This window comes from Spea bombifrons, chromosome 7, assembly GCF_027358695.1.
Source record: "Spea bombifrons isolate aSpeBom1 chromosome 7, aSpeBom1.2.pri, whole genome shotgun sequence".
Lineage (NCBI taxonomy): Eukaryota > Metazoa > Chordata > Amphibia > Anura > Pelobatidae > Spea > Spea bombifrons.
In genome coordinates this window covers 43519934-43545850 of record NC_071093.1, presented here as the reverse complement: position 1 = coordinate 43545850, position 25917 = coordinate 43519934, and the positions used below count along the sequence as shown (strand labels likewise).

At 38.1% G+C, this 25917-nt stretch overlaps 1 protein-coding gene and 1 long non-coding RNA gene across 2 annotated transcripts; both read left to right on the top strand.

The window, feature by feature from the left end:
- The first annotated feature begins 5211 nt into the window (after positions 1-5211).
- LOC128502405 (uncharacterized) lies at positions 5212-5770 on the top strand. Its single transcript, XR_008355106.1, has 3 exons — positions 5212-5315; positions 5443-5589; positions 5735-5770. It is a non-coding gene; the product is annotated as an uncharacterized LOC128502405 (long non-coding RNA).
- Positions 5771-6710: 940 nt separating this feature from the next.
- Positions 6711-23274, top strand: LOC128502265 (mesothelin-like). The gene is made up of 26 exons (XM_053472025.1): positions 6711-6742; positions 7225-7331; positions 7824-7951; positions 9280-9414; positions 9882-10081; positions 10190-10281; positions 10511-10638; positions 11078-11202; positions 12202-12331; positions 12782-12997; positions 13101-13268; positions 13791-13934; positions 14564-14613; positions 15274-15388; positions 16067-16152; positions 16445-16574; positions 17051-17229; positions 17467-17557; positions 18208-18325; positions 18500-18684; positions 19471-19626; positions 19976-20109; positions 20716-20852; positions 21449-21543; positions 22365-22554; positions 22942-23274. The coding sequence occupies exons 1-26, from the start codon at positions 6711-6713 to the stop codon at positions 23037-23039; spliced, it is 3369 nt and encodes a 1122-aa protein (XP_053328000.1). The 3' UTR covers positions 23040-23274.
- The last annotated feature ends 2643 nt before the right edge of the window (positions 23275-25917 follow it).

Sequence of the window (25917 nt, the reverse complement as noted above, 5' to 3'; positions counted from 1 at the left end):
TAGCAAAAGTAAAAGAGATCCTATTGACTATCACTCTTGAGAATCTGAATTCCAAATTTGTTTCTTATGAAACACAAGACTGGGCAGTCTTATTCCAAAATCAATTGGTTGTTTTGCTTCCTTACTTCAACCAAACTCATCTTCAGCTTCTGCCAACCGACATCACCTGTTCCTCCTACCAGGAAATGTAAGTCTTACTCCTTAAGTGGCTTTTCACAGAAGGGACCTTTTGATGCAACATTCTCATTAATGATCTTGTCCAACAAAAAGGTCGGCCAGGACATACTGCCGGAAACAATGTAACAATGCGATATCTACCAGCGTTATCTGTATGTGTTCTTTCCAACAGCGTGAAGGGATTTTCTTCGGTTTATGAATCACTTTCAGCAGACACCAGACAGGATATCTTCAATCACTTCATTAAGATATACTTAAGCAAGAAGGCATCTTCTAATGGTAGGTCTTCTGGCAAATGACCCATGGGTAGACATGTTTGGCAAAGAAAAAATCTTATTTGCTGCTAAAAGTATGCATTTTTAGAATTTTCACATTAAGTCAATCTGCTTTCTCTCTCTACTTCCATCCCATTTTTCAGGTTCAGCTTGTGTTTCTCAAACAACCAGCCAAACTGAGTGGATTAAGCTGAATTTGGATGAATTTTATGTTTTTGCCACCGTCACTGAACTCATGTCTTTCTATCCACAATTTGTTGTAGTAAGTCACTCAACGTCTCTAGAAATGTTTATTTTACATTGAGAAAATATTCATTTCGTTGAATAATTTGTCAGCCAAAACACAGTATTTGAAACCTTCAGCTGTTTTTTCTTTCTTTTACTCAGAACGTGAACTCACCAAATGACACAGCGTCCATACTCATTAAGGAAGATGTTCTCCAGAACACAACTTTGTTGGTGTCAATTTTAAGTAAAATAGATCTGCAAAATATTACTGAATATGTCCAAGCCATCACGTCTGCTGCAACAGAGGTAAAATACAAATAGCTTGCTTGATTGAACAAACAGAATGCTATTTCATTTCATGAGTATCTTTTTGTGCAGTTATCAATTTCAAAAAAGTCTGAAGTGTGTTCTGGATGCAAAGACAATTAAAGAATGTCTACTTTCTCTCTAGGCCAACGTATCAGTGGAAAAAATAGTAAAAGTAAAAGAGATCCTGTTGACTATCACTCTTGAGAATCTGAAATCCAAATTTGTTTCTTACGAAACACAAGACTGGGCAGTCTTATTCCAAAATCAATTGGTGGTTTTGCTTCCGTACTTCAACGAAACTCTTCTTCAGCTTCTCCCAACCAACATCACCTGTTCCTCCTACCAGGAAATGTAAGTCTTACTCCTTAAGTGGCTTTTCACTGAACGGACCTTTTGATGCAACATTCTCATTAATGATCTTGTCCAACAAAAAGGTCGGCCAGGACATACTGCCGGAAACAACGTAACAATGCGATATCCACCAGCGTTATCTGTATGTGTTCTTTCCAACAGTGTGAAGGGATTTTCTTCGGTTTATGAATCACTTTCAGCAGACACCAGACAGGATATCTTCAATCACTTCATTAAGATATACTTAAGCAAGAAGGCATCTTCTAATGGTAGGTCTTCTGGCAAATGACCCATGGGTTGACATGTTTGGCAAACAAAAAATCTCATTTGCTGTTAAAAGAATGCATTTTTAGAATTTTCTCATTAATTCAATGTATTTTCTCTCTCTACTTCCATCGTATTATTCAGGTTCAGCTTGTGTTTCTCAAACAACCAGCCAAACGGAGTGGATTAAGCTGAATTTGGATGAATTTTATGTTTTTGCCACCGTCACTGAACTCATGTCTTTCTATCCGCAATCTGTTGTAGTAAGTCACTCAACGTCTCTAGAAATGTTTATTTTACATTGAGAAAATATTCATTTAGTTGAATAATTTGTCAATATTTGAAAACTTCAGCTATTTTTTCTTTCTTTTACTCAGAACGTCAACTCACCAAATGACACAGCGTCCATACTCATTAAGGAAGATGTTCTCCAGAACACAACTTTGTTGGTGTCAATTTTAAGTAAAATAGAACTGCAAAATATTACTGAATATGTCCAAGCCATTACATCTACTGCAACAGAGGTAAAAGACAAATAGCTTGCTTGATTGAACAAACATAATGCTATTTGATTTCATGAGTATCGTTTTGTGAAGGTATCAATTTCAAAAATGTCTGAAGTGTGTTCTGGATGCAAAGACAATTAAAGAATGTCTACTTTCTCTCTAGGCCAACGTATCAGTGGAAAAAATAGCAAAAGTAAAAGAGATCCTATTGACTATCACTCTTGAGAATCTGAATTCCAAATTTGTTTCTTATGAAACACAAGACTGGGCAGTCTTATTCCAAAATCAATTGGTGGTTTTGCTTCCTTACTTCAACCAAACTCATCTTCAGCTTCTGCCAACCGACATCACCTGTTCCTCCTACCAGGAAATGTAAGTCTTACTCCTTAAGTGGCTTTTCACTGAACGGACCTTTTGATGCAACATTCTCATTAATGATCTTGTCCAACAAAAAGGTCGGCCAGGACATACTGCCGGAAACAATGTAACAATGTGATATCTACCAGCGTTATCTGTATGTGTTCTTTCCAACAGCGTGAAGGGATTTTCTTCGGTTTATGAATCACTTTCAGCAGACACCAGACAGGATATCTTCAATCACTTCATTAAGATATACTTAAGCAAGAAGGCATCTTCTAATGGTAGGTCTTCTGGCAAATGACCCATGGGTAGACATGTTTGGCAAAGAAAAAATCTTATTTGCTGCTAAAAGTATGCATTTTTAGAATTTTCCCATTAATTCAATGTGCTTTCTCTCTCTACTTCCATCGTATTATTCAGGTTCAGCTTGTGTTTCTCAAACAACCAGCCAAACGGAGTGGATTAAGCTGAATTTGGATGAATTTTATGTTTTTGCCACCGTCACTGAACTCATGTCTTTCTATCCACAATTTGTTGTAGTAAGTCACTCAACGTCTCTAGAAATGTTTATTTTACATTGAGAAAATATTCATTTCGTTGAATAATTTGTCAGCCAAAACACAGTATTTGAAACCTTCAGCTGTTTTTTCTTTCTTTTACTCAGAACGTGAACTCACCAAATGACACAGCGTCCATACTCATTAAGGAAGATGTTCTCCAGAACACAACTTTGTTGGTGTCAATTTTAAGTAAAATAGATCTGCAAAATATTACTGAATATGTCCAAGCCATTACATCTGCTGCAACAGAGGTAAAATACAAATAGCTTGCTTGATTGAACAAACAGAATGCTATTTCATTTTATGAGTATCTTTTTGTGCAGTTATCAATTTCAAAAAAGTCTGAAGTGTGTTCTGGATGCAAAGACAATTAAAGAATGTCTACTTTCTCTCTAGGCCAAAGTATCAGTGGAAAAAATAGTAAAAGTAAAAGAGATCCTGTTGACTATCACTCTTGAGAATCTGAAATCCAAATTTGTTTCTTACGAAACACAAGACTGGGCAGTCTTATTCCAAAATCAATTGGTGGTTTTGCTTCCGTACTTCAACGAAACTCTTCTTCAGCTTCTCCCAACCAACATCACCTGTTCCTCCTACCAGGAAATGTAAGTCTTACTCCTTAAGTGGCTTTTCACTGAACGGACCTTTTGATGCAACATTCTCATTAATGATCTTGTCCAACAAAAAGGTCGGCCAGGACATACTGCCGGAAACAACGTAACAATGCGATATCTACCAGCGTTATCTGTATGTGTTCTTTCCAACAGTGTGAAGGGATTTTCTTCGGTTTATGAATCACTTTCAGCAGACACCAGACAGGATATCTTCAATCACTTCATTAAGATATACTTAAGCAAGAAGGCATCTTCTAATGGTAGGTCTTCTGGCAAATGACCCATGGGTTGACATGTTTGGCAAAGAAAAAATCTCATTTGCTGTTAAAAGAATGCATTTTTAGAATTTTCTCATTAATTCAATGTGCTTTCTCTCTCTACTTCCATCCCATTATTCAGGTTCAGCTTGTGTTTCTCAAACAACCAGCCAAACGGAGTGGATTAAGCTGAATTTGGATGAATTTTATGTTTTTGCCACCGTCACTGAACTCATGTCTTTCTATCCGCAATCTGTTGTAGTAAGTCACTAAACGTCTCTAGAAATGTTTATTTTACATTGAGAAAATATTCATTTCGTTGAATAATTTGTCAGCCAAAACACAGTATTTGAAACCTTCAGCTGTTTTTTCTTTCTTTTACTCAGAACGTGAACTCACCAAATGACACAGCGTCCATACTCATTAAGGAAGATGTTCTCCAGAACACAACTTTGTTGGTGTCAATTTTAAGTAAAATAGATCTGCAAAATATTACTGAATATGTCCAAGCCATCACGTCTGCTGCAACAGAGGTAAAATACAAATAGCTTGCTTGATTGAACAAACAGAATGCTATTTCATTTCATGAGTATCTTTTTGTGCAGTTATCAATTTCAAAAAAGTCTGAAGTGTGTTCTGGATGCAAAGACAATTAAAGAATGTCTACTTTCTCTCTAGGCCAACGTATCAGTGGAAAAAATAGTAAAAGTAAAAGAGATCCTGTTGACTATCACTCTTGAGAATCTGAAATCCAAATTTGTTTCTTACGAAACACAAGACTGGGCAGTCTTATTCCAAAATCAATTGGTGGTTTTGCTTCCGTACTTCAACGAAACTCTTCTTCAGCTTCTCCCAACCAACATCACCTGTTCCTCCTACCAGGAAATGTAAGTCTTACTCCTTAAGTGGCTTTTCACTGAACGGACCTTTTGATGCAACATTCTCATTAATGATCTTGTCCAACAAAAAGGTCGGCCAGGACATACTGCCGGAAACAACGTAACAATGCGATATCTACCAGCGTTATCTGTATGTGTTCTTTCCAACAGTGTGAAGGGATTTTCTTCGGTTTATGAATCACTTTCAGCAGACACCAGACAGGATATCTTCAATCACTTCATTAAGATATACTTAAGCAAGAAGGCATCTTCTAATGGTAGGTCTTCTGGCAAATGACCCATGGGTAGACATGTTTGGCAAAGAAAAAATCTCATTTGCTGTTAAAAGTGTGTATTTTTAGAATTTTCACATTAAGTCAATGTGTTTTTTCTCTCTCCTTCCATCCCATTATTCAGGTTCAGCTTGTGTTTCTCAAACAACCAGCCAAACTGAGTGGATTAAGCTGAATTTAAATGAATTTTATGTTTTCGCTACCATCACTGAACTCAGGATTTTCTATCCACAATTTGTTGTAGTAAGTCACTCAACATCTCTTAAAAATGTTTATTTTATGTTGAGAAAATATTCATTTAGTTGAATAATTTGTAAGCCAAAAAAACAGTATTTGAAACCTTCAGCTATTTTTTCTTTCTTTTACTCAGAACGTTAACTCGCCAAATGACACAGCGTCCATACTCATTAAGGAAGATGTTCTCCAGAACACAACTTTGTTGGTGTCAATTTTAAGTAAAATAGAACTGCAAAATATTACTAAATATGTCCAAGCCATTACATCTGCTGCAACAGAGGTAAAAGACAAATAGCTTGATTGATTGAACAAACAGAATGCTATTTCATTTTATGAGTATCTTTTTGTGAAGGTATCAATTTCAAAATAGTCTAAAGTGTGTTCTGGATGCAAAGACAATTAAAGAATGTCTACTTTCTCTCTAGGCCAACGTATCAGTGGAAAAAATAACAAAAGTAAAGGAGATCCTATTGACTATCACTCTTGAGAATCTGAAATCCAAATTTGTTTCTTACGAAACACAAGACTGGGCAGTCTTGTTCCAAAATCAATTGGTGGTTTTGCTTCCTTACTTCAACCAAACTCATCTTCAGCTTCTCCCAACCAACATCACCTGTTCCTCCTACCAGGAAATGTAAGTCTTACTCCTTAAGTGGCTTTTCACTGAACGGACCTTTTGATGAAACATTCTCATTAATGATCTTGTCCAACAAAACGTTCGGCCAGGACATACTGCCGGAAACAATGTAACAATGTGATATCTACCAGCGTTATCTGTATGTGTTCTTTCCAACAGTGTGAAGGGATTTTCTTCGGTTTATGAATCACTTTCAGCAGACACCAGACAGGATATCTTCAATCACTTCATTAAGATATACTTAAGCAAGAAGGCATCTTCTAATGGTAGGTCCTCTGGTAAATGACCAGGTAGAATTTCTTGGCAAAGAAATATTCTCTTTTGCTGTTAAAAGTATGCGTTTTTAGAATGTTCCCATTAAGTCAATGTGCTTTCTTTCTCTCTACTTCCATCGTATTATTCAGGTTCAGCTTGTGTTTCTCAAACAACCAGCCAAACTGAGTGGATTAAGCTGAATTTAAATGAATTTTATGTTTTCGCCACCATCACTGAACTCAGGATTTTCTATCCACAATTTGTTGTAGTAAGTCACTCAACATCTCTTAAAAATGTTTATTTTATGTTGAGAAAATATTAATTTAGTTGAATAATTTGTCAGCCAAAACACTGTATTTGAAACCTTCAGGTATTTTTTCTTTCTTTTACTCAGAATGTTAACTCACCAAATGACACAGCGTCCATACTCATTAAGGAAGATGTTCTCCAAAACACAACTTTGTTGGTGTCAATTTTAAGTAAAATAGAACTGCAAAATATTACTAAATATGTCCAAGCCATCACGTCTGCTTCAACAGAGGTAAAAGACAAATAGCTTGGTTGATTGAACAAACATAATGCTTTTTGATTTCATGAGTATCTTTTTGTGAAGGTATCAATTTCAAAAAAAGTCTGAAGTGTGTTCTGGATGCAAAGACAATTAAAGAATGTCTACTTTCTCTCTAGGCCAACGTATCAGTGGAAAAAATAACAAAATTGAAAGAGATCCTATTGACTATCACTCTTGAGAATCTGAATTCCAAATTTGTTTCTTATGAAACACAAGACTGGGCAGTCTTATTCCAAAATCAATTGGTGGTTTTGCTTCCTTACTTCAACGAAACTCATCTTCAGCTTCTGCCAACCAACATCACCTGTTCCTCCTACCAGGAAATGTAAGTCTTACTCCTTAAGTGGCTTTTTACAGAAGGGACGACAAAAAGGTCGTCCAGAACATACTGCCGGAAACTATGTAACAATGCGATATCTACCAGCGTTATCTGTATGTGTTCTTTCCAACAGTGTGAAGGGATTTTCTTTGGTTTATGGATCACTTTCAGCAGACACCAGACAGGATATCTTCAATCACTTCATTAAGATATACTTAAGCAAGAAGGCATCTTCTAATGGTAGGTCCTCTCTTGAATAGTAGACATATAGAATCAGCTGCCAATGAAACTTCAATTTGCTGTTAACATAGTTTTTAAACAATCTTTTAAGTAATCCCAAAAACTTTTTGCAGCATTTTTGGGTGAAAAAGCAAATTAGTGCAAGACACCAGATTCTAATTGTCGGAATGATACAGGAGATATGTGGTCTGCTACTGTATTGTTTTTACTTTTTTTCACTATGCAAGGGATGTAGGTGTTTTCTCAAGTCCTTGGGTATTCATTTAATTATTTAGAGTGGGTTTTTAAAATAACATTGAATATGATTATTTATGACATGCAAAACTAAAAAGGAAAGTTCTGGGCATCCTACCCTGTAATGTTCAATTGATGCCTATGAGCAATTTCTGGATAATATTTTTTATTTGTAAGACATTTACTTTAATTTTAACTGTTATGTGTAAATGTATTTATTTAAAAAGACAAAGCATTCTCATGTTTTTCTTGTTACAGATTCAATGTTAATGTGTGGCAAAAATGAAACTTTTCAAACTTTCGTTGACAACTATTTAATGGCTTTTTCTGCCATTCTGGATTCAGAAAAGCTGGTGTCACTGATTCAATCTGGGCTGCTCTCACAGGTATCTTTTCATTATGTTTATTTAGTGGGTAAATAGCGGCAGGTAGGGAAGGAGACCTGCACTGGGCATGGAAGTAAGTGTGTATATATATATATATATATATATACAGTATATGTATGGTGTTAGAGTAAGTTTGCATAAGTATGTATATGTACTCCAGCGTGCAGCACCTTTTAACGTAGTCCATGGAGGCTGTGCTGAGACGGCACAGCCTCCATCGTGTAAATAGGCTAGTTGAGGAGATCAAATATCGTCCTTGTAACTGGCCCATTGTGCAGTGGGACACAGGGGGCTTCATCACCCAAGAGGCCGATCTTCTCCCCAGTTTTGTAGCAGGGGGACTGCCATCCCTGTATCTGCCGGCCTAGTTAACCTAGGCCAGGATATGTCAATGCAAGGGGGCCATCATGCAAAAAAAAATTTGTTTTCACAAAGCTTCATGAATGTTATGACAGCTACTGAATGTGAAAAAATAACCAAGACACCAAATTATGCAGTATAAAAAGAAATCTTTACAACTGTCCTGGAAGCTATTTCCGTTTGTTTGTATTGTTACGTTAATATGAATAGACATACAAGACATGCATTCACACAGATGCACAGATGTGCTTAATAGGCTTAATAGCCCCAACCACATGCATTCATACAGAGATATCACTACATAAATATACACTCATGCATACACAGTGTCATAAACACAGACACTCCATTTCCTATCTGCAGAATATTTCTATTGTAGCTTCCTTGGAGAGGGAACCTTACACAGTGACTTGAACCTTTACCTTTACCTTACAAGTAAAGAGCCATGTACAGTGAAAACAAATACATCAATTGCTCTGCAAGTTAGCAGCAAGTGAGGGACACTTGCCACCAGGGAACCTGGGTTAAATGCCCCATTGCTAATTTTCCCCTGGTGCTACTGTACAGTGTTACTGGAGTTACAGTGTTATATGGAGTTAGTGTGAGTGTGTTAGTGTATGGTATTAGCAAAAGTATGTGTTAGAATTTAGTGTTAGCCTTTGTGTGTTGTAGCACAGAGCTCCATTCCAGCTCCCGTGTGGCCACCTAGTGATGCTCTGTAGCTGACCGCCACAAGGAGGTTCTTTAAGCAGCTCCACTGATGTTCCATTCAGAACAAACCTCTATTGTAGCTATGCCTCCAAAAACTATCAAAAATGTGCTGTTCCAACAATTCTGCTAACTGTAACATTTTTATAGTTAAATACAGATATAGAAGCAAACCCAGCATGTTGTCCTGAAGGCACCATCTTGACGCTAACTTCTGTATCTCCATATCTAACAAAGAACCACTTTTTTCTTTACTGCAGAAACTAAACACGTTGCTACCAAATGAGCTGTTACGCTATCTCAACCAAGACACAAGCAGTATTCACTGGGAAATTATATTGTCACACTACACTGAAATCAGTAACTTGTCAGTATTAATGGACCTTTTGAAGACAGTAAGTATACTTTGATAAATAAACAAGGTGGTGGAAATTTGCCACAAACTAGTCGTGCTGAAGTATATACTGTTATGGGCATATTCATTACAGGAATCAGAGACTTTGGCCAGGAAAAGTATAAGAATGTCTTTAATAATGTAGGAATTCTTTATTGGATTTGAAAGAAATACTAGTTAATTATAACTCGCCATTACAAAAAAATAAAAACAACTAGTAGGGGTATAATACCCCATTCACCAGTCAGTTGGGTAGCTGTTAAAAGGTTAGGGTATATAAGGAACAAAGTTATCCCCTCTCCTTTTTTGCCTCTGATGATGCCCCTAAAGAAAGGTGATCTAGGGTCATGAGTAGCTGATATTATGTAACAACCACCCCTCAATAGCATACATCATGGGTGTCTTGAATTGGCTTGTAATTAGAAATCACTTAGATCACATCTATGAACAATTGTGAATTCTTACCAGGTCAACATGAGCTCCGCAACCACAGAGGCTGTATTGAGGGCTGTGTGGCCAACATTCCTGAATTCTTTGGAGTCTCTCAGTGGATCAGAACTAGATACATGGCTTAGCAAACGATTCTCTGACTATCTGCACCTAATATCTAAGAAACTCCTGAATGTTGAGGTGGTTCTCAACGCAAGCTGCAGTTTCTACAAGAATCTGTGAGTCTCTGAAAATCACTCTTTTCTATAATCGTAAAGAAGAAATAAATGCTAGCTTTCTTTTCTTATAAATGAACGGATTAAACTGTTGTTTCTATTCTGCATTAGGGTCAACGCCTTGTCCATACACTATTGGAATTATACCACCAGCACTCATCAAGATATCTACAGTGTCTTCAAGACATATCTACTGCGTTCAGGTGAGAGTGTTCTCAACGCCAAATGCATCTGGACATTTATACATTACATTGTAAGATTCCTCTTGGGTCCAGTAGTCTAGCTGGTATATTTTACATTATTCGTCTATGCACTTGTTGTATTGTTTGTGGGAATCTGACATATCTGAGAAAGGTGGCCAGCGGTGGCCCTGTGCACTAGATACTAGTATAATATGCAAATGTCACGAATATCATTTTTTTTTCTTATCAGATACAAAGCCAAGGTGTTATGTGAGCTCTGATGAAGGTGCCGCTTCCTGGATTTTCACCTACCTCGGAGACTATTTGACCCATAGCACGCCTGAGGACCTAAGATTATTTACTAATAATGTGACTCTGGTAACTATTTGACTTCCACTTAGAAATCTTTAAAGCTACATAGAAGACTAGTTTAAACTAATTATCCCGGAAAAAGAAATTATTGAATTTAAAAAAAAAATTAAAAGCTAAAAATATTACTGAATAGAACATTTTTTAGATATTTTAATAAATGTTTAATGTTACATTACTATTTACATAACCCCCATTTGTAAAGAATTATTCCTAGCATACATCGGGAAAGGCTTTTTATTTTTAATATTTTTCATTTTGTTGTGAGTTTTTTAGGTAAATTTACATACGGTATTAGGGCAACTATACTGTACATTATGCTTATTTAAGTAGCGATAACTTTAATGTACCCATTACAGGGTTAATATTTAATGTTAACCCTTAACTCTTTCATTGAATGGTGGCGAGGATTACTTTGAATTATAGAGCATCATTTTGTGTTTGACAGCTTCAAGATTTTTCAGTGGATCAGACCTGCTTGGCTTTGATAGAACGTTTGAACCTTTCTGAAGAGCTAAAGATATTCTTCTCAGAATTAATAGCATCGAAAGATCCATCTATATCGTTAACAAAGTACGTCCAGTCAGAGTCACCGAGTATTATGGAGTGTTTGACTTCGCCAGAGCGACAAAACTAGCATAATTATTTACAAAAAGAAAGTTTTCTTTGTGTTATTGTCAATACAAAAAAAAATGATTATCACAAGTTTGCTCCAGGGCACCAGGAAGGTATGAGGCCCTCATCCCCCCATCTTGTATTTATGGCTGCTGTCAGAAATCTGTGGGCCTGATCAAACTTAAAAACAAAGTCCCCTTGCCCCATTCCATTCCAAGACCCAACTACCATTCCACACCATGCTTCCCCCACTACCCTGCCCCGTGCTTCTCACACTACTCACCTTTAGCTTGCAATAGGGCTACAGGCCCCAATATCCAGGAGAAAAGGGGGCACAAATTCCCAGGAAGCCTGCAGGGCCCTAGACATGGATAGCAGGCCATGAGGCCCCAAGTCCCAGGTACTGAACATTAGGTCCAATGAGGAGATATGTTACAGATCAGGTAGGCTGGGCCCCACTGCTTGCCTGGTTCCCAATATACTGTGTTTTGCCCCCAGGTGGTGCACCTTCCTCAGTAGGCCTATTTGATTTGTGTTAGCCTGAGCTGCTCCTCTCATAACCTGTGTGGCCTGCGTGCTCTGAGGTAATATGAGGGGCTGTCAGACCCCAGCAAAATAGCCGCTCTACAGAAGGCATGTACATTACCTGAAAAATCCAGTCAGAACAGCTTCTAGCATCCTTCTGCAGCCAGGCAGGAAGAGTGGGAGTGGCTTTAGGTCACAGAGTCTGCTCTGATTGGCTCCTTCCTATTCCTTTCTTTTCCCTCCATGTTGTGTAAGAATATTTACAGCATTATTTCTCCCTGTGGTGGAATTCATTTCAGTTAAAAAAGCAAAGAGCTGCAAACAAAACAAAGCATTTTCACTTTTAACATCTGAAATGGCCTAAGAGGCGTGGCATCTGAGGAGCTTTAGTAATATATTTTACGTGACTTTTTGTGATTATTTTCTTCACAGAGTTCCCAGAAAAATTTTATGTTACATAATTGGTAAACTAAACATCGGCTCAGTCGGTGAAAGTCAGGCTTTGGCAACAGCAAATATCCTAAAGAACTGTAGTATATCCAACATCACCCTAGGAAATGATGTAAGTATTTTTCGTATTTATTATCATTAATATTTATTATTATTATAATTACTATTATCAAACATTTTATATATATATATATATATATATATATATATATATATATATATGTGTGTGTGTACTACGCGCTACTTACTTCAGCACTTCACTGTCCAGTCTCTCAGTTTCTACTGGACAGTGAAGCAGCAAGTTTATATAGGGGTGATGGTTAGGTGTCCACATACTTTTGGTCATATAGTGTATATATATATATATATATATATATATATAGCCAATCAGCACAGGACCTGGGTTTGTGTTATAAGATGTCACTGATGGACTGAGTGCAGGAGGTTTGGATATATATATATATATATATATATATATATATATATATATATACAATATACATAGTATACATAGTGTAAGGGTATAATATCTAGAAAACTTCTCATTTCTTTATTTTTTCAGGTTTTGGCATCTCTGCTTTCTTCAGTGAGTACATTCACAGCAGAGACCCTGGGGACGCTCGGTTCATTAGCTGGTGCACTGTCACCCACTGCAATAATAGAGAAAACCACTGGGAGCGCTCTGCAGCAGAGTTTACCAACCTTGTCCAAGATTGAGACCTGGAGCGTTGCTCAAGCGTCTTCTGTGGTCAAGAAGATAACAGAAGTCGGATTTACGGTAAAACAAGGATATTGGTTTTTAGGTGTAGAAAAGATCAATGAAAATAATATTTTGAATTAGAAAAAATGTTCTCCTTGCCAACTTTTTTCTTCTTTTCTAGATTAATGCCACTTCTCTAGGATCTCTCGGTAGTTTGGTGATTGGTCTTGAGGCCAATACAATGGACAATCTAACAAGTGCAGACATTTCAGCTCTGGCTAATAACACGAGATTTGTTAGTTACATGGAGCAGGCAACAACGACATTAAGACAGAGATTTGTGCAACAGGTTGGTATCTATAGAAATACATTGTGATACTATTTGCTAATGCAAGCAGAGTAGGTGTTTGAGAAGAGTCTAGGGCATAACTAGAGACCACAGGGCCCGGTGCCAAAATTGCCCTTAGGTGCCCCCATCTTAATCATTTTGGAAATGACAGACAAATGGTCGCTGGGGTTGTCCGGGCCCCCCTACAAAGGCAAGCCCCATCGCACTTGCAATCCTTGCGACCCTAGTTGTTATGCTACTGACAAGAACCTACATACATACCTCCTAAGTGTACCATTTTAAGCAAAACAATCCAGATTTTCAGAAGCTGTCATACCAATTTGCCATTTTGCCCTGCTTTTTCGGGTAATCATGCTCCAGTTAGGGGGATCAGGGGGGTATAATGATTAAAATCACTCATAATTGAAAAAGACTATCAAGAACCTAACAGTCTTCACTCACAATTATGAAACTATACAATATGAAAGTACCACAGGAACAAAAATGTTGACATTTTGCTTTTCCTACCCCCTTCTCCTTTAGGTGATACAGGTTGCTTTGGCCTCCAAAAAAAACATATTCCAGGTGGTACCTGCTAACCTGGCAAGTGAAATCCCTGTATCGAGGTTAATCATGTCCATCAACAACGTGCAAGAACTTGGCCAGATGAAATGGACAACCAGCCAGGTAATGCTAATGAAACTAATAGCCGGGTAGGGAACAAATATGACAAAGTCCAAACAGGTGAGGATGAGCCTGGATGTCATGTATCATGATTCTCACACATAAACAATAAAGCCATCCCTTCAAAGTATCGAGGTCTTCATTAAACATCAGGTATATAATAATCCAGCATTGAAAATCTAAGCAGCATAGGAATAACATGATTTTAGTGGCTGTGTTTTAGCTGATGCATTTCGCTGACTGATAGGTATCTAGACTTTGCTTATTTTGTCAGTTAAGATGTTTCCTTCCAGAGAGCAAATGATTTTGTTTTCAATGCAGAATTGTTTATGATTTGATCTCAAGATTGTAAGCTTGCGAGCAGGGCTCTCTCCACCTCATGTATCGGTTTGTCTTAGTCTGTCAATTCTAGTCCTGTCATACCCCTTGAATAAATGTATTGTAAGAAGAACTGCATAAATAAAAGATAATAATAATAATTATAATAATAATAACAGTTAGCATAGGACTGACATTTCTGTATGAATTTCATGCTCACAGATCAGTAAATGGATTTTGAACAATTTATCATTGATCATAATTGAGGAATGTATACATTTTTATATTATTTTTTTGTTATATATATTTTTTAGGCTCAAGTTTTTTTCCAGAAAGTAATGGATAATGTTACAGACTACTCCAAGTAAGTCCTAAAGAGTGTGCAGACAGTCCTTTAGCAATATATCCTTGCTACAATTTGAATCCTGTAATTAACCAGCACAACATACAAGTTCGGTACTCATCTCATAGCAAATAGACTTAAACACAAAATATTACATTCTAGGAGATTTTCCATAACAACAGCCCGTGAAAATGGTGTCTATGTCAAAACAATACAGGATACCAAGGCAATGACATTGATGTCCCCCCCTAGAATGAGGCCTAATAGCCATAGTGGAAGGTGACCTGTTGCCCAAGAAGTAATGAGCACAGTAGATCCCATATGGCTTGGGCCATGGGACACAACACTCGATTTAATGGCCTCTACGATTAGACCGGGAAGATTATGATGAGGAGGCCATGCCGGGTGTTTGGTATTGGCTGGCTCCATCCAGGTCGACGTGGGCTGGTTGTAAATTGTTAGCAGATGTCATGTGGGGCTTCCAACAAAGCAGGTTCTGTGAGTCTACCCTAAGAGGCTCCATAATGTAGGAGAAACTAGAATACACATAGGTGCCTTTTCTATATGCCCAAGTTATTGAATAGCCCACAATTGAATGTCCCATGGTGTCCTGCTTCTGTGGCATACAGGATACATATATTCTGATATTATTTCAAAGAATCTATTTTTTGTCTGTTGTAGCCTCTCCGTCAACATCCTACAAGGATTCACCTGCGGCGCTACTAATAGTTTAAACAACAGTCAGTTTCAGAGTCTCATAAAATCCATGAAAAATGTGACATTACAAAGCAGCCAGGTAGGTGACTGAACCTTTCCAAAACTGCATTGATCCAAATGACTTCTTACGTCCATGCCAAATTCACCCAGAAAGGAGGAAAAAATTCTCCATGAGTAATAACTAAACATTATTTACATTAATACACTTACAATAAAAACTCCTTTTTGCCACAAAGGAAACCTGTTCATTCTTAAAACCCTACATAGTAGGTAAAATCAACTCTATTGATAGTGTATTCCGGAACTTTACTACCCTCACTGTGAAGAATCATGTCTCTTTTTTAGTCAGAACCCAGACTTCTCTAGCGTAACTGGTGGTTTCTTCTTCTTTTTCATCTCAGTCCAGTGCCCTTCTTAAGTTTAGTACAATCATGTTCCATCATTATAGGATGGTTCCTCAATAATTAGAAAACAGAAGAGTGGGAATATGATTTGGCTATTTTGTGTAATTTTAATTTGGTTTAAAATATACTAAACACAGATTGGACAGATAACATTGTCCACGATTGTCTACGATTGTCCTACCGACCTTCGTGTGACATGGTCCACTACTGAAGTGTCTGGAGTTAGGTAGAAGTCAAATCCTCCGACACTGTAAATCCAAAACAAAACAGATGACCAGTTACCACCAATAAACTCTCATTTCTGGATTTAAAGAAATGTAATATTTACAGAGCCATTTGTTTTCTTTATTTAGCTAAGCTGCGCCACAAAGCGACTCACAAACACAGATGTTTCAACAGACTTTAAAAGTTATCCAAGTGATGTCCTTCTCTTCATTGGGTAATGTTCTTTTATTAAATACTCAAGTTGTGTTTGAAATCAGTACCACACATGTTAAATAGCCGGATAAATATTTTAAACTGGTATTACGGGATATTTATTTAATCATACTGGGGAGGTTTATTGATGGTGTGGCTTGGAGTCTTCTACTTGCACATGAGAAGGGTTGCTGCCTGGGTTGAAGTAGATAGAGTTAGTAAGCTTCCAAATCCAGAATCTTGAAAGCAAATTCAAAGTGTTCCTTGGTTAACCAAAATCCTGGACATTGAATTATTTTTCTCAATTCCTATAGTTCCAGTTCCAACACATTTTTACCAGATTGTAAGGATTATTTCAGTCTTCTGGGAAAGTCTAATATTGACCTGCTGCCAAGAACATCTCCAATACGTACAACCCATCTCACCAATGCAAAGACCTGTCTGGTAAGACTCCTTTTTTTCATAGGTTTCCTTCACTGGTGCAAATATAGGGCATATTGATAATTTTAGAGCCCCCAGCCTTCTTCATCACGGCTTGAATAATAAGCTCCTAGTATGGTTGGGACAGTAGGTGGGTTTGCTAAGTTGTACAACTCATCACAGCAAATGTGGACAAGTAGAAATGACATCATACGCTAACGAATTAAAAAAAATAGTTCATTTACTAAACCCTTTGGTTGTTAACATGACATTTTTATTTATTTAAAAAAAACTTTTAGATTATGCCATTGTTGTACTACAGATACCTACATGTATTTTTTTTATTTTATTTGAGGGGGGTGATCAGTATAATTAGTGATCAATTTGTGCGCACCCTATGTTACAGTTCTTATAGTAATAACCTTATTTTTTTCCACATTCAAACTGTCATAAAAACTGTATGGATGACATCATTTTTAATTAATTTATTTTTTCTCCAGAAAATTTCCGGCACGCTTACTAAGGACAATTTGGAGACTTTGGGCTTCCTGGCCTGTGATCTGACAGCATCTGAAATCATTGCAGCAGACCCCTATATATTAACGGTTCTGAGGTCCTGCTCCTCCTTTACCGACTTGCAAAAACCAGCCATAAACAGCAAGATTATTAACATAAATGGGTATGCATTCTTGTTGTCTGTGGTAAATAGTTATACTCATCAAGGGGGCAACATTTCCAGGCAGAGGCATAATTTGTGTTTTTCTTTTAATTTTATATTAATGGGTTAACGTCCTTTATCTCTTTTCACCAGAAAGGCCCATAACTCCCAGCGTGCCGTATGAATAGTAGGTCTACTATGGTCCATGCGCTAGAACATCTCTAATTAACCAACTTTTTATGGTTTGTTTGTTTTCAGGAACCCAGGCAACTGGACAATCTCCACCTTGAAAGAAATTGGAAATCTTGCTAGTATCCTGAGTACCTCTACTCTCCAGCAGCTCCCCATGGTACTACAATGTCACTTATAACTGCTTCATAACGCTTGGGGTCTCCCTGTTACAGCACATACATCCACAAAAATGATGCCTGATACACTTGTGCTTAAAGGAACATTTACTGTCCCTGACACCCCAGTACAGAAGAATGTATATTAAAGTACTCTCAAAAATGAAAAAAATAGAAATAAATAAAGCATTTAACTGGCATCCAAGCTGCAGCCCTGCTGCTGCAGATGCCCTCCTCGACCATGGTCTGATAATTGCTGCCTCTGATTGACTGCTTGAAGAAAGAGCTTTCATTGAAAGAAACGAACAAACCTCTGTCCGCAGCGTTCGTGGAGCCTATGCAGGGACTACGCAGCGACTATATATACATATCAGTGCATATCAATGCCTAGAGATTCCTTTAAATCGTGGCTCGTTGACCACAGATCTCACAACCTTTAAGAAACAAAGAAGAGCTTTAACTATCTTCATGTTCTTTATGTTCTTTACTATGCTGTTCAGAAGAAGAAAGAATGTTTACTTAATTCCACATATGAAGAGGGCTACTAAAATAAAATGCATGTAATTGTTGTTGAATATACATACATTCCCTGTTTAAAGAATACCGTAATTCTTCTTTGTTTCCATAATTTAATGATTTTTCTGCTTAACAGGCTTTGAAGATAGAATTCTTCCCGAATTTCCTGGGCAACATTAAAATTAAATATAAGACGTCGTTCTCGTATATCATGAAACAGCTGAAGGAGTCGCCGATTAGCACACGAGCACTGCGTGAGTTGACTGTTAAACCTTTTTGCAAAAATAAGATGAGCCGAAAATCTATTTCCGACGTAAAACCAAAAACATTTATATTACTGCGAACAATATGTGACTTTTTGTCTTTTAAAAGCATTGGAGGTCATGGTTTTAAATACTAATCAATGTTTCTCTGATGCCTTCATACAGCATCTTGTACCAACCTCACTACAGACATAATAGTCAAACAAAAAGATTTCATCGCCGTCAGCTACCCAAGCAGTGCCTTGGAGACCTGTCTGGACGCCAGCGTAATGGTCGATAACCTGGACACTCTTGGATCACTGGCTTTTGATGACAGCCAGCTTCTTGTATTGAGGAAAAAACTGGATGTGGTAAGTCTGGAGATAAAAAAAGGGATTTAAAGGTGCTGTTCCACTTACTAATTCCTATGCAGCCTCACCACCAAAAAATATATTGGTCTTTTCCTATTTAATTACTTTTCACATAATTCTTGACATATATATATATATATATATATATATATATATATATCTTAAAAATTACTGTTTGGTGTCTATGTGATTGAAAAAGAATTAAGGAAATAATAAAATGAGCATATTCTAGTGCTCGGTTATTTTTTGAGCAAGTGGAAGAGCATCTTTAATATTTGCTGCGACGTTGACATTCAGAGCCAGAGCAGGCACACTCAAAGCATGACAGAAAGTGAGTGGGCAGCAGCATACCTGGGAGCTCTCCAGATGAAGTGCCGCTTCTCCGGGTCATGGGAGCACTCTTCGCCAACTTCCCTTCCAACCTCGGCAATTCAATGCGTGTGGGACTAGCCCCGCACACTATGTCAGCTGAACTGCCCATTAACATTAGCGGACTGCCTGCAAAGTCAGCAGGAGCACCCACCGGCGCCAATGGGGTCACCAACGTCACCGTGACTGCCTACCTACCCGCATCCCGAGAAGGGACGCCTCCGGGTAGCTGGAGCCGGGATATACCAAGGTATAGGCAGCAGGGCTGGACTGGCCATCTGGCACACCGAGCAGATGCCCAGTGGGTCACTAGAAGACAACTTTCCATGCCGCTGGACTAGCAGATCGGGTTCTGCCGTGTGTGTCCTGCAAAAGGATATAAAATAAATGGTTTTCACCTTGCTTTTCCTCACACAGGCGTTCACTAATGGTATCCCAGAGGATTATCTCCTCCAGCTCGGTAATATCGCTAGGATGTATAGCACTGATGAAATTGCCAAGTGGAACATTACAAGACTCCAGACCTTATCATCTCTGATCGAAAAGGGGTCCTGGGAAAGTAACGATACAAAGGTAACACTAATGTGGTTATGCAATATGTGGGCACCCACATAGTGTTCATAACAGCACACGTCAATCATATTTAGAGCAATCTCGTTGCACATGTGGAACAATCAATAGCGATATTCCATAGGTTTCCATGACAACCGTTCCTCATTTAGAACTTTATGAACTAATTATGGAACTATTGTTCTATCTAAATATGATTCACTGAACATATGATGTTCCTCTGACTCATATGTGCTTATTTGCATATGGGTGCTCATTTGCATATGGGCTGATGATCACGTGCCCCTTATATCTGTGCACGGAGCAAATTTACCTAAACATTGTAACAGTCTTTTTTTTCTGGAATTTGCAGGTCAATGCTTTGGTCTCTCGTTACCTACAACAACCTAGGGCCAGTTTAGATGGTACCACTCTAACCATCCTGGCACCAAAGGTCTGCAGCTTAAGTGGGGACAACATTGGAAGAATTAGCAGTGATGCTATAGGGTAAGACCTTTTATTGATAGATTGGTCCGTATTGTGCATATGAATTGTTTCCTTCTGAGAGATCTAACATTTGTTCACTCTTAATTTGACTAACACTTATGTTTATAGATCATTCATTTTTAATACTAGTAGTATTTTAAAGAATTCCCAAGCCCTTTATGCTTCTACATCTTATCACTTGATAAAAATAGTCTTCTGTCGGTATGTCATCGATGTACCATCAGCATTAGCTTTGCTGGTAGGCTAGCATGCAAATTGAGCAAATAAGAGTTTCCATAGTGATTAGAACTCATTTATTTGCCCTTTTTTTACACTTTAGGAAACCCACCTGATAAATAATAACTGATAAATAATCAGATAAATAATAAAGCCAGCTGATCAATAATAATAATATGTGATTTTTAGGAATAATTATTTGGACAGTTGGCAATATTTCAGGTCAGAGCTAGGCTGGGGTTGATAAGATCCCCAGTCCCCCAACACATGGCATGGCCATTGTTATTTTTATCATTACCTTTTATGTATATAGTGCCAACAATGTACACAGAGTCATTTAAGGCATTGTTCCTGGTAATCTATTTCAATGAAAAACATTCTCTATTTCAGAAGCAGCACGGTGCCAATGGATACATCCACCTGTTCTCAAACCAACAAGAATATCTTATTTAGCAAACTCAAATCTGCCTACCAATCATTTGCTGACTCCAAATATGCCTACTACCTGCTTCTTCAGCCTGCTATAGGTAAGAGACACGGTGCCGGAGGTTCCAGGAACCACAAATAACAAATCAAGGGACCATTCAAACTTAGTCAGTTCATTATTCCTCAAACCTTAATCAGTCATTGGTCGTGTCTTAGATTCAAAACCATATGCCTATCACATTCATGTTTAAATTCCCTTACTATATGGACCTCTACCACCTCTGCTGGGATGCTGTCCCATTTAGATTTATAGAAACACTATCATCAGAGCGAAATGTTTACTCTTTTTCTTGTAGACCATTCATAGTCATGTCCCTACAAATACACGGAAACGTCTCAGTTTATGATAAGACACTCATAACTTATTTTTACACTCATAACTTATAAAGACTTTGTAGTTAAACTTGGACTATGTATTAACTGCAAAGTAATATGAGATTTAAATGTTTGCAATTAATGCTTTACAAAAACATGCTGGCATGGGTTTTGGGGTAAACGTGGGAATAAAACTATTCCTTTAAATATAGTGCAGTATGGTGTTGAGTAGTGTACAAACAGAAGAAAAAATAGAATTCAATTATTATTTATTGAGGTGCGGTCAAGAGGGTCTTAAGTTTGAACACCATTTCTGTTGCAGGTGGGGCGAGGGCTGCTGATTTAATTCAGTTGTCAAAGGATTCCCCGAACATGGATATCAATGTATTTGCCGGGCTGAATCCAGAGGAAGTGAAGGTAAGTGCATCTCATTGTTATCCAGCAAATCCTCCAGAGAATTTATATAAATCTCACTGATCTGCTGCTATCGCCCAGCAAATTCTCCGACATACAATAGTATGTAATACAAAAAATGATTTTTTTTGCTTAAATTGTATTTGTATTATTACTACGGAAGTTTCCAGCTCTTTGAGTTGAGCAGGGTCATGTAACATCGCAGTACGTGACGGCATGGGACTATGTGTGTGTCTGGGTATGTTAATATGTGTGTGGCGGGTATCTTAGTATGTGAACATGTGTCTTTGGGTATTTTAGTATGTGTGTGTGTCAGTGTATAAACATGTCTCTATCTCTGGGTATGTGTGTGTGTGCGTCTGGGTATGTTTGTGTGCGGCCATTTTAGTGTGCGACATGCGTCTTTGGGTATGTCAGTGTGTCTGTCTGAGTATGTTAATATGTGTGTGGCGGGTATCTTAGTATGTGAACATGTGTCTTTGGGTATTTTAGTATGTGTGTGTGTGTGTGTGTGTGTCAGTGTATAAACATGTGTCTATCTCTGGGTATGTTTGTGTGTGGCCATTTTAGTGTGCGACATGTGTATTTGGGTATGTCAGTGTGTCTGTCTGAGTATGTTAGTGTGTGACCATGTGTCTTTGTCTGGGTATGTTAGTGTGTGTGTGTCTTTGTGTTAGTTTGAGTGTCTAGGTATGTTAATGTGTGTGTCTTTTTGCGTTAGTTTGAGTGTCTGGATATGATTTATTGTTCGGTTGACGTTGCTGTTGCCCCTTGAGCCTGCATGAATTTGACCCGAACCTTTCTTTTTTTCACAAACAATGCAGAATCTGGCTGCCAGCACTATAAAAGACCTCCTAGGACAGAACGTGGCTGACCTGAGCTCAATAGCCAGCAGCGATCTCATTAAAGGCTGGGTCGCGATGAACACACAGACCGCGGTCAACCTCTTGGGCCTCAACCTACCGGCCGGAGTAAAAGAACCCACTCCAAATGGCTTCATTGTTCTCGATCTAGGTAAGTGAACCACCCAAAACTTTCTAAAGAGATATTTAAGTCCAAGCGATATGAAAGATAACACTTTAGCACATTAGATACAGGTGTTACAGGGCCTGTGTATTTTTATGGATAGGGACCTCCGTTCTCTCTTCTAGAATTATCTTCAAATCTATCTTTTTGTGGCAATAAAGGCCTAAAAAACATTATCTTTTTGGTCTTCTCTCAAATTGCTATTTTTACCAGATCTATTTACGATACATTGTTGAACAATGTAGCAAAAAAAAGACAATTGGGACATTTTCATTGTTTTATTAAATTTTAGCATGTGTTTTGTTAAGTTATGGGTGCTGTTTGGCCGTTCTTTTCTAGATTAAGTCACGTGTTTCTTTTTTGTCCGCTTTTCAGCAACTCAACCGTCAGGAGCCGCACCGTGTCATATTTCATCCATTCTACTGTTTAGCACAGCGGCCTTCGTGGTTCAAATGATCAGTCCTTTCTTATAATCGCTCGTCCTATTCGCACATCAACGCACATATCTGCAAATATCCTACAAATCTTGTCTTCCAACGGCAGCGAAGTACTTCAGTGATCGAGACTTCATGAAAAGTCTATGAAGGCACTGATGTTTACGAAGACAAAATTCAGCATTGTTGTGAGTGCAGATAAACTTCCGACCATTTCGGGGGGTTTTAGCCAAATATTTTCATTCCTTACACCACAATACCTCAATAACAAAAATATCAAGATATTTCACCACTATTTCATGAAGAGTTGTTAATATTTCATTTTAGAAAAAAATTATTTGTCTTAGCAACATTCCTACCTCCAATTCCGGCTTTGTGGAATAATTATATTAGGAATTCAAAGCCATGCAGCACTTACTACTGTGGCCCTCACCGAGGACCCATCTGAAATATAAATGCATTGAGAAAATATGACGGTGAAAACACCACACGTGCCTGCTTCTGATACATATACCTCTAAAGATTTGCACTACAGCTATATGTTTGCACACTAAAATTATTCTCTGCTTTCTAAAATGCACAAATTCTTCAATTAAAATTGAACTCGTATTTCTATTTATATAGACAAAAAAAATCACATGATTTTATTACGTAATTTTCATCGGAGAAATTGAAACAAATTGACATCTCAGAATTGTTGTTAGAACTAGTATCCAGAAAAATGTCCAGATCCAGAAATGTCAGCAGATTAATGTAACAAATTTCCCTAAATCCCAAATTTTTACAGGTAACATTAATCCATAGAAAGGTTCCTATACCTTCCAGTAGACCAACATTCTAAACGTGTTTGGACTACCTTCTTCAGGACCAGTATGGAAATATCGTTTTTTTCCCATTAAATAAAGCAGAATGCATTCTACGTACTGATAGTTTTCCAACAAGCCACTCTTCCGCCTAGTTCCTTCCGTAACAAACACATTTCACACGTTTTATTCACTGAATACATTTCTGGAGGACACAGATGTCTCCCTGAACATCTACTAGTGTCATCCAAGCAAGAAATGAAACATTTCAACATCTATGACCAAGGCTTTCACCAGTCTTGCCACCTTACGGCATTTCACCAGGAGATGCGGCCAACACGTCCGCCGCCATCTGCCCTTGGGCCACGACCCCACCAGCTGAAGGAGATATAAATTTCATGCAGAAAGGTTAAACGATCACTGGTCCTATCAGAAATTCACCTAACCTACAATTAAAATATGTTTACATAATCAGATGTTACAAAATAACGTTTTATGATAATTATGCCTAATCAAACTATGTTTACATGATCAGAAATGCTTTTAATATATTTTCCATTAATAAAATGCATTTGAATATATAAAAAGGTTGGTTTTTTTTGTAAATTTTGTGTCTTTCTTTTTCACATTGGCTGACCATTATCGAGTGCCTCGGTGTGTCCTGCCGTAATACGTTCCACCAATAAGAGGCTGGAGATGTTACTTTTTTGCGGCCAATAGATTTATGGTGGGACATGGGAAGGTAAGGTTCCCGGACCTCAGAGATGATGGCAAAGGAATGAGTTGTTTTGCAAAATGAGGTTTTTTTTTAATAAAAAAAAAATAAGGATGAATCCATGCAAGAAGAAATCTGCCCGTTCACTTGTTTGTCCGACATGCTTTATAAAGTAAATGTTTTGGGTATTTGTCGATTCCCAGAGTTTAAGGGGACATCACCCAAGAGTAATAATAATCGGTGTCCCCCCAAATGTCAAATACAAAAGAGTAGGGGGGGAAATGTGGTCAGGCAGGTCAGAGGTCGAGGCGGGCTGAAGATAAGGAAGATTATCGAAGAGTCATTCGCAGGTACCCTTGGGACAAGTGCTGGGAGATACAGAATGTCTGAGCGTCTCGGAGGAGGTTTCTGAAGGCTCCGTGTCACTCGTGTAGTCTTCTCGCCTCGTGCCTGAGCTTGTCCACTCGGGAGGTGCGTCACGAAACCCATTGGACATTTAAACTCTCTGCACCCCGACGGTGCATTTCTGGGAACAACAGCATGAGTAACGTAACGGGGTTTATATTAAAATATAAAAGAAAATACCTAGCGCTTAACCCTATACCGGACGCAAGCCAATCAGTGTGACTTCCCTTTCACACAAAATTATAAACACTACAAATAAAAAAGAGATTGCTTTTATTTTACATCTGTGAGCACAATCAATAAAAAAACACACATTTTGTTGTATTTAAATACTACACTATATATCAATATGTTTTTAATTTTAATGAATCGTTTATTGAGACGTAGAACTTCCAGCCTTTGATTGGGATTCTGATCTCCACTTCATACCGAATGAACCCAAGGTTATTGTGAAAAAATACATTTCTTTGGCTTTTTAAGAGATTATATTTAAACGCAATATTCTGGAAAACAGTTCCAGTTATATCAGATGTCAATCAGGAGGAACTCAGTAGACTCTCCGTCCAGCGGGCCGTGGCTTGGCTGGTTGGCGTTTGAATTTCAGAGCGTTCCTCTGCCGTTTTGGGATCCAGAGCCCCTCGCTCTTTTTCCATCCCTTCCAGGACAATTTTGTCCATCTGTATCTGTATTGAGACAATAAAACAGAGTTAGAATCGCACGCAGTGTGTCGGCTGCCATGATCGATGCGGTGCTGCACTCAGGAAAGGGTCCACACTCACACGTTTATAGTGGAATCGTGGGAAGCAAATGGGAGTGGCCACATTAAAGCCACACCCTGTCCCAGCCCCCACTTAGAGACAGCCAACCCCCGCCTATTTCCTTGTAACCTCATTCATATCTAAATATAAGGCCAGTTGGGCTTTAAATGTAAATTACCCCCAAGCAGAGCTTTTCGCACCTACCGATACCCAAATTAGAGACTTACCCTCTGAAC

What these genes read in the sequence shown, in the direction of transcription:
- LOC128502265 (XM_053472025.1), top strand. Translation starts at nt 6,711, where the DNA reads ATGTCCAAGCCATCACGTCTGCTTCAACAGAG. An exon ending in GATTAGCACACGAGCACTGC is followed by an intron (nt 18,326 to 18,499) that starts GTGAGTTGACTG and finishes GCCTTCATACAG; the next exon opens with CATCTTGTACCAACCTCACT. An exon ending in ATTAGCAGTGATGCTATAGG is followed by an intron (nt 20,110 to 20,715) that starts GTAAGACCTTTT and finishes TCTCTATTTCAG; the next exon opens with AAGCAGCACGGTGCCAATGG.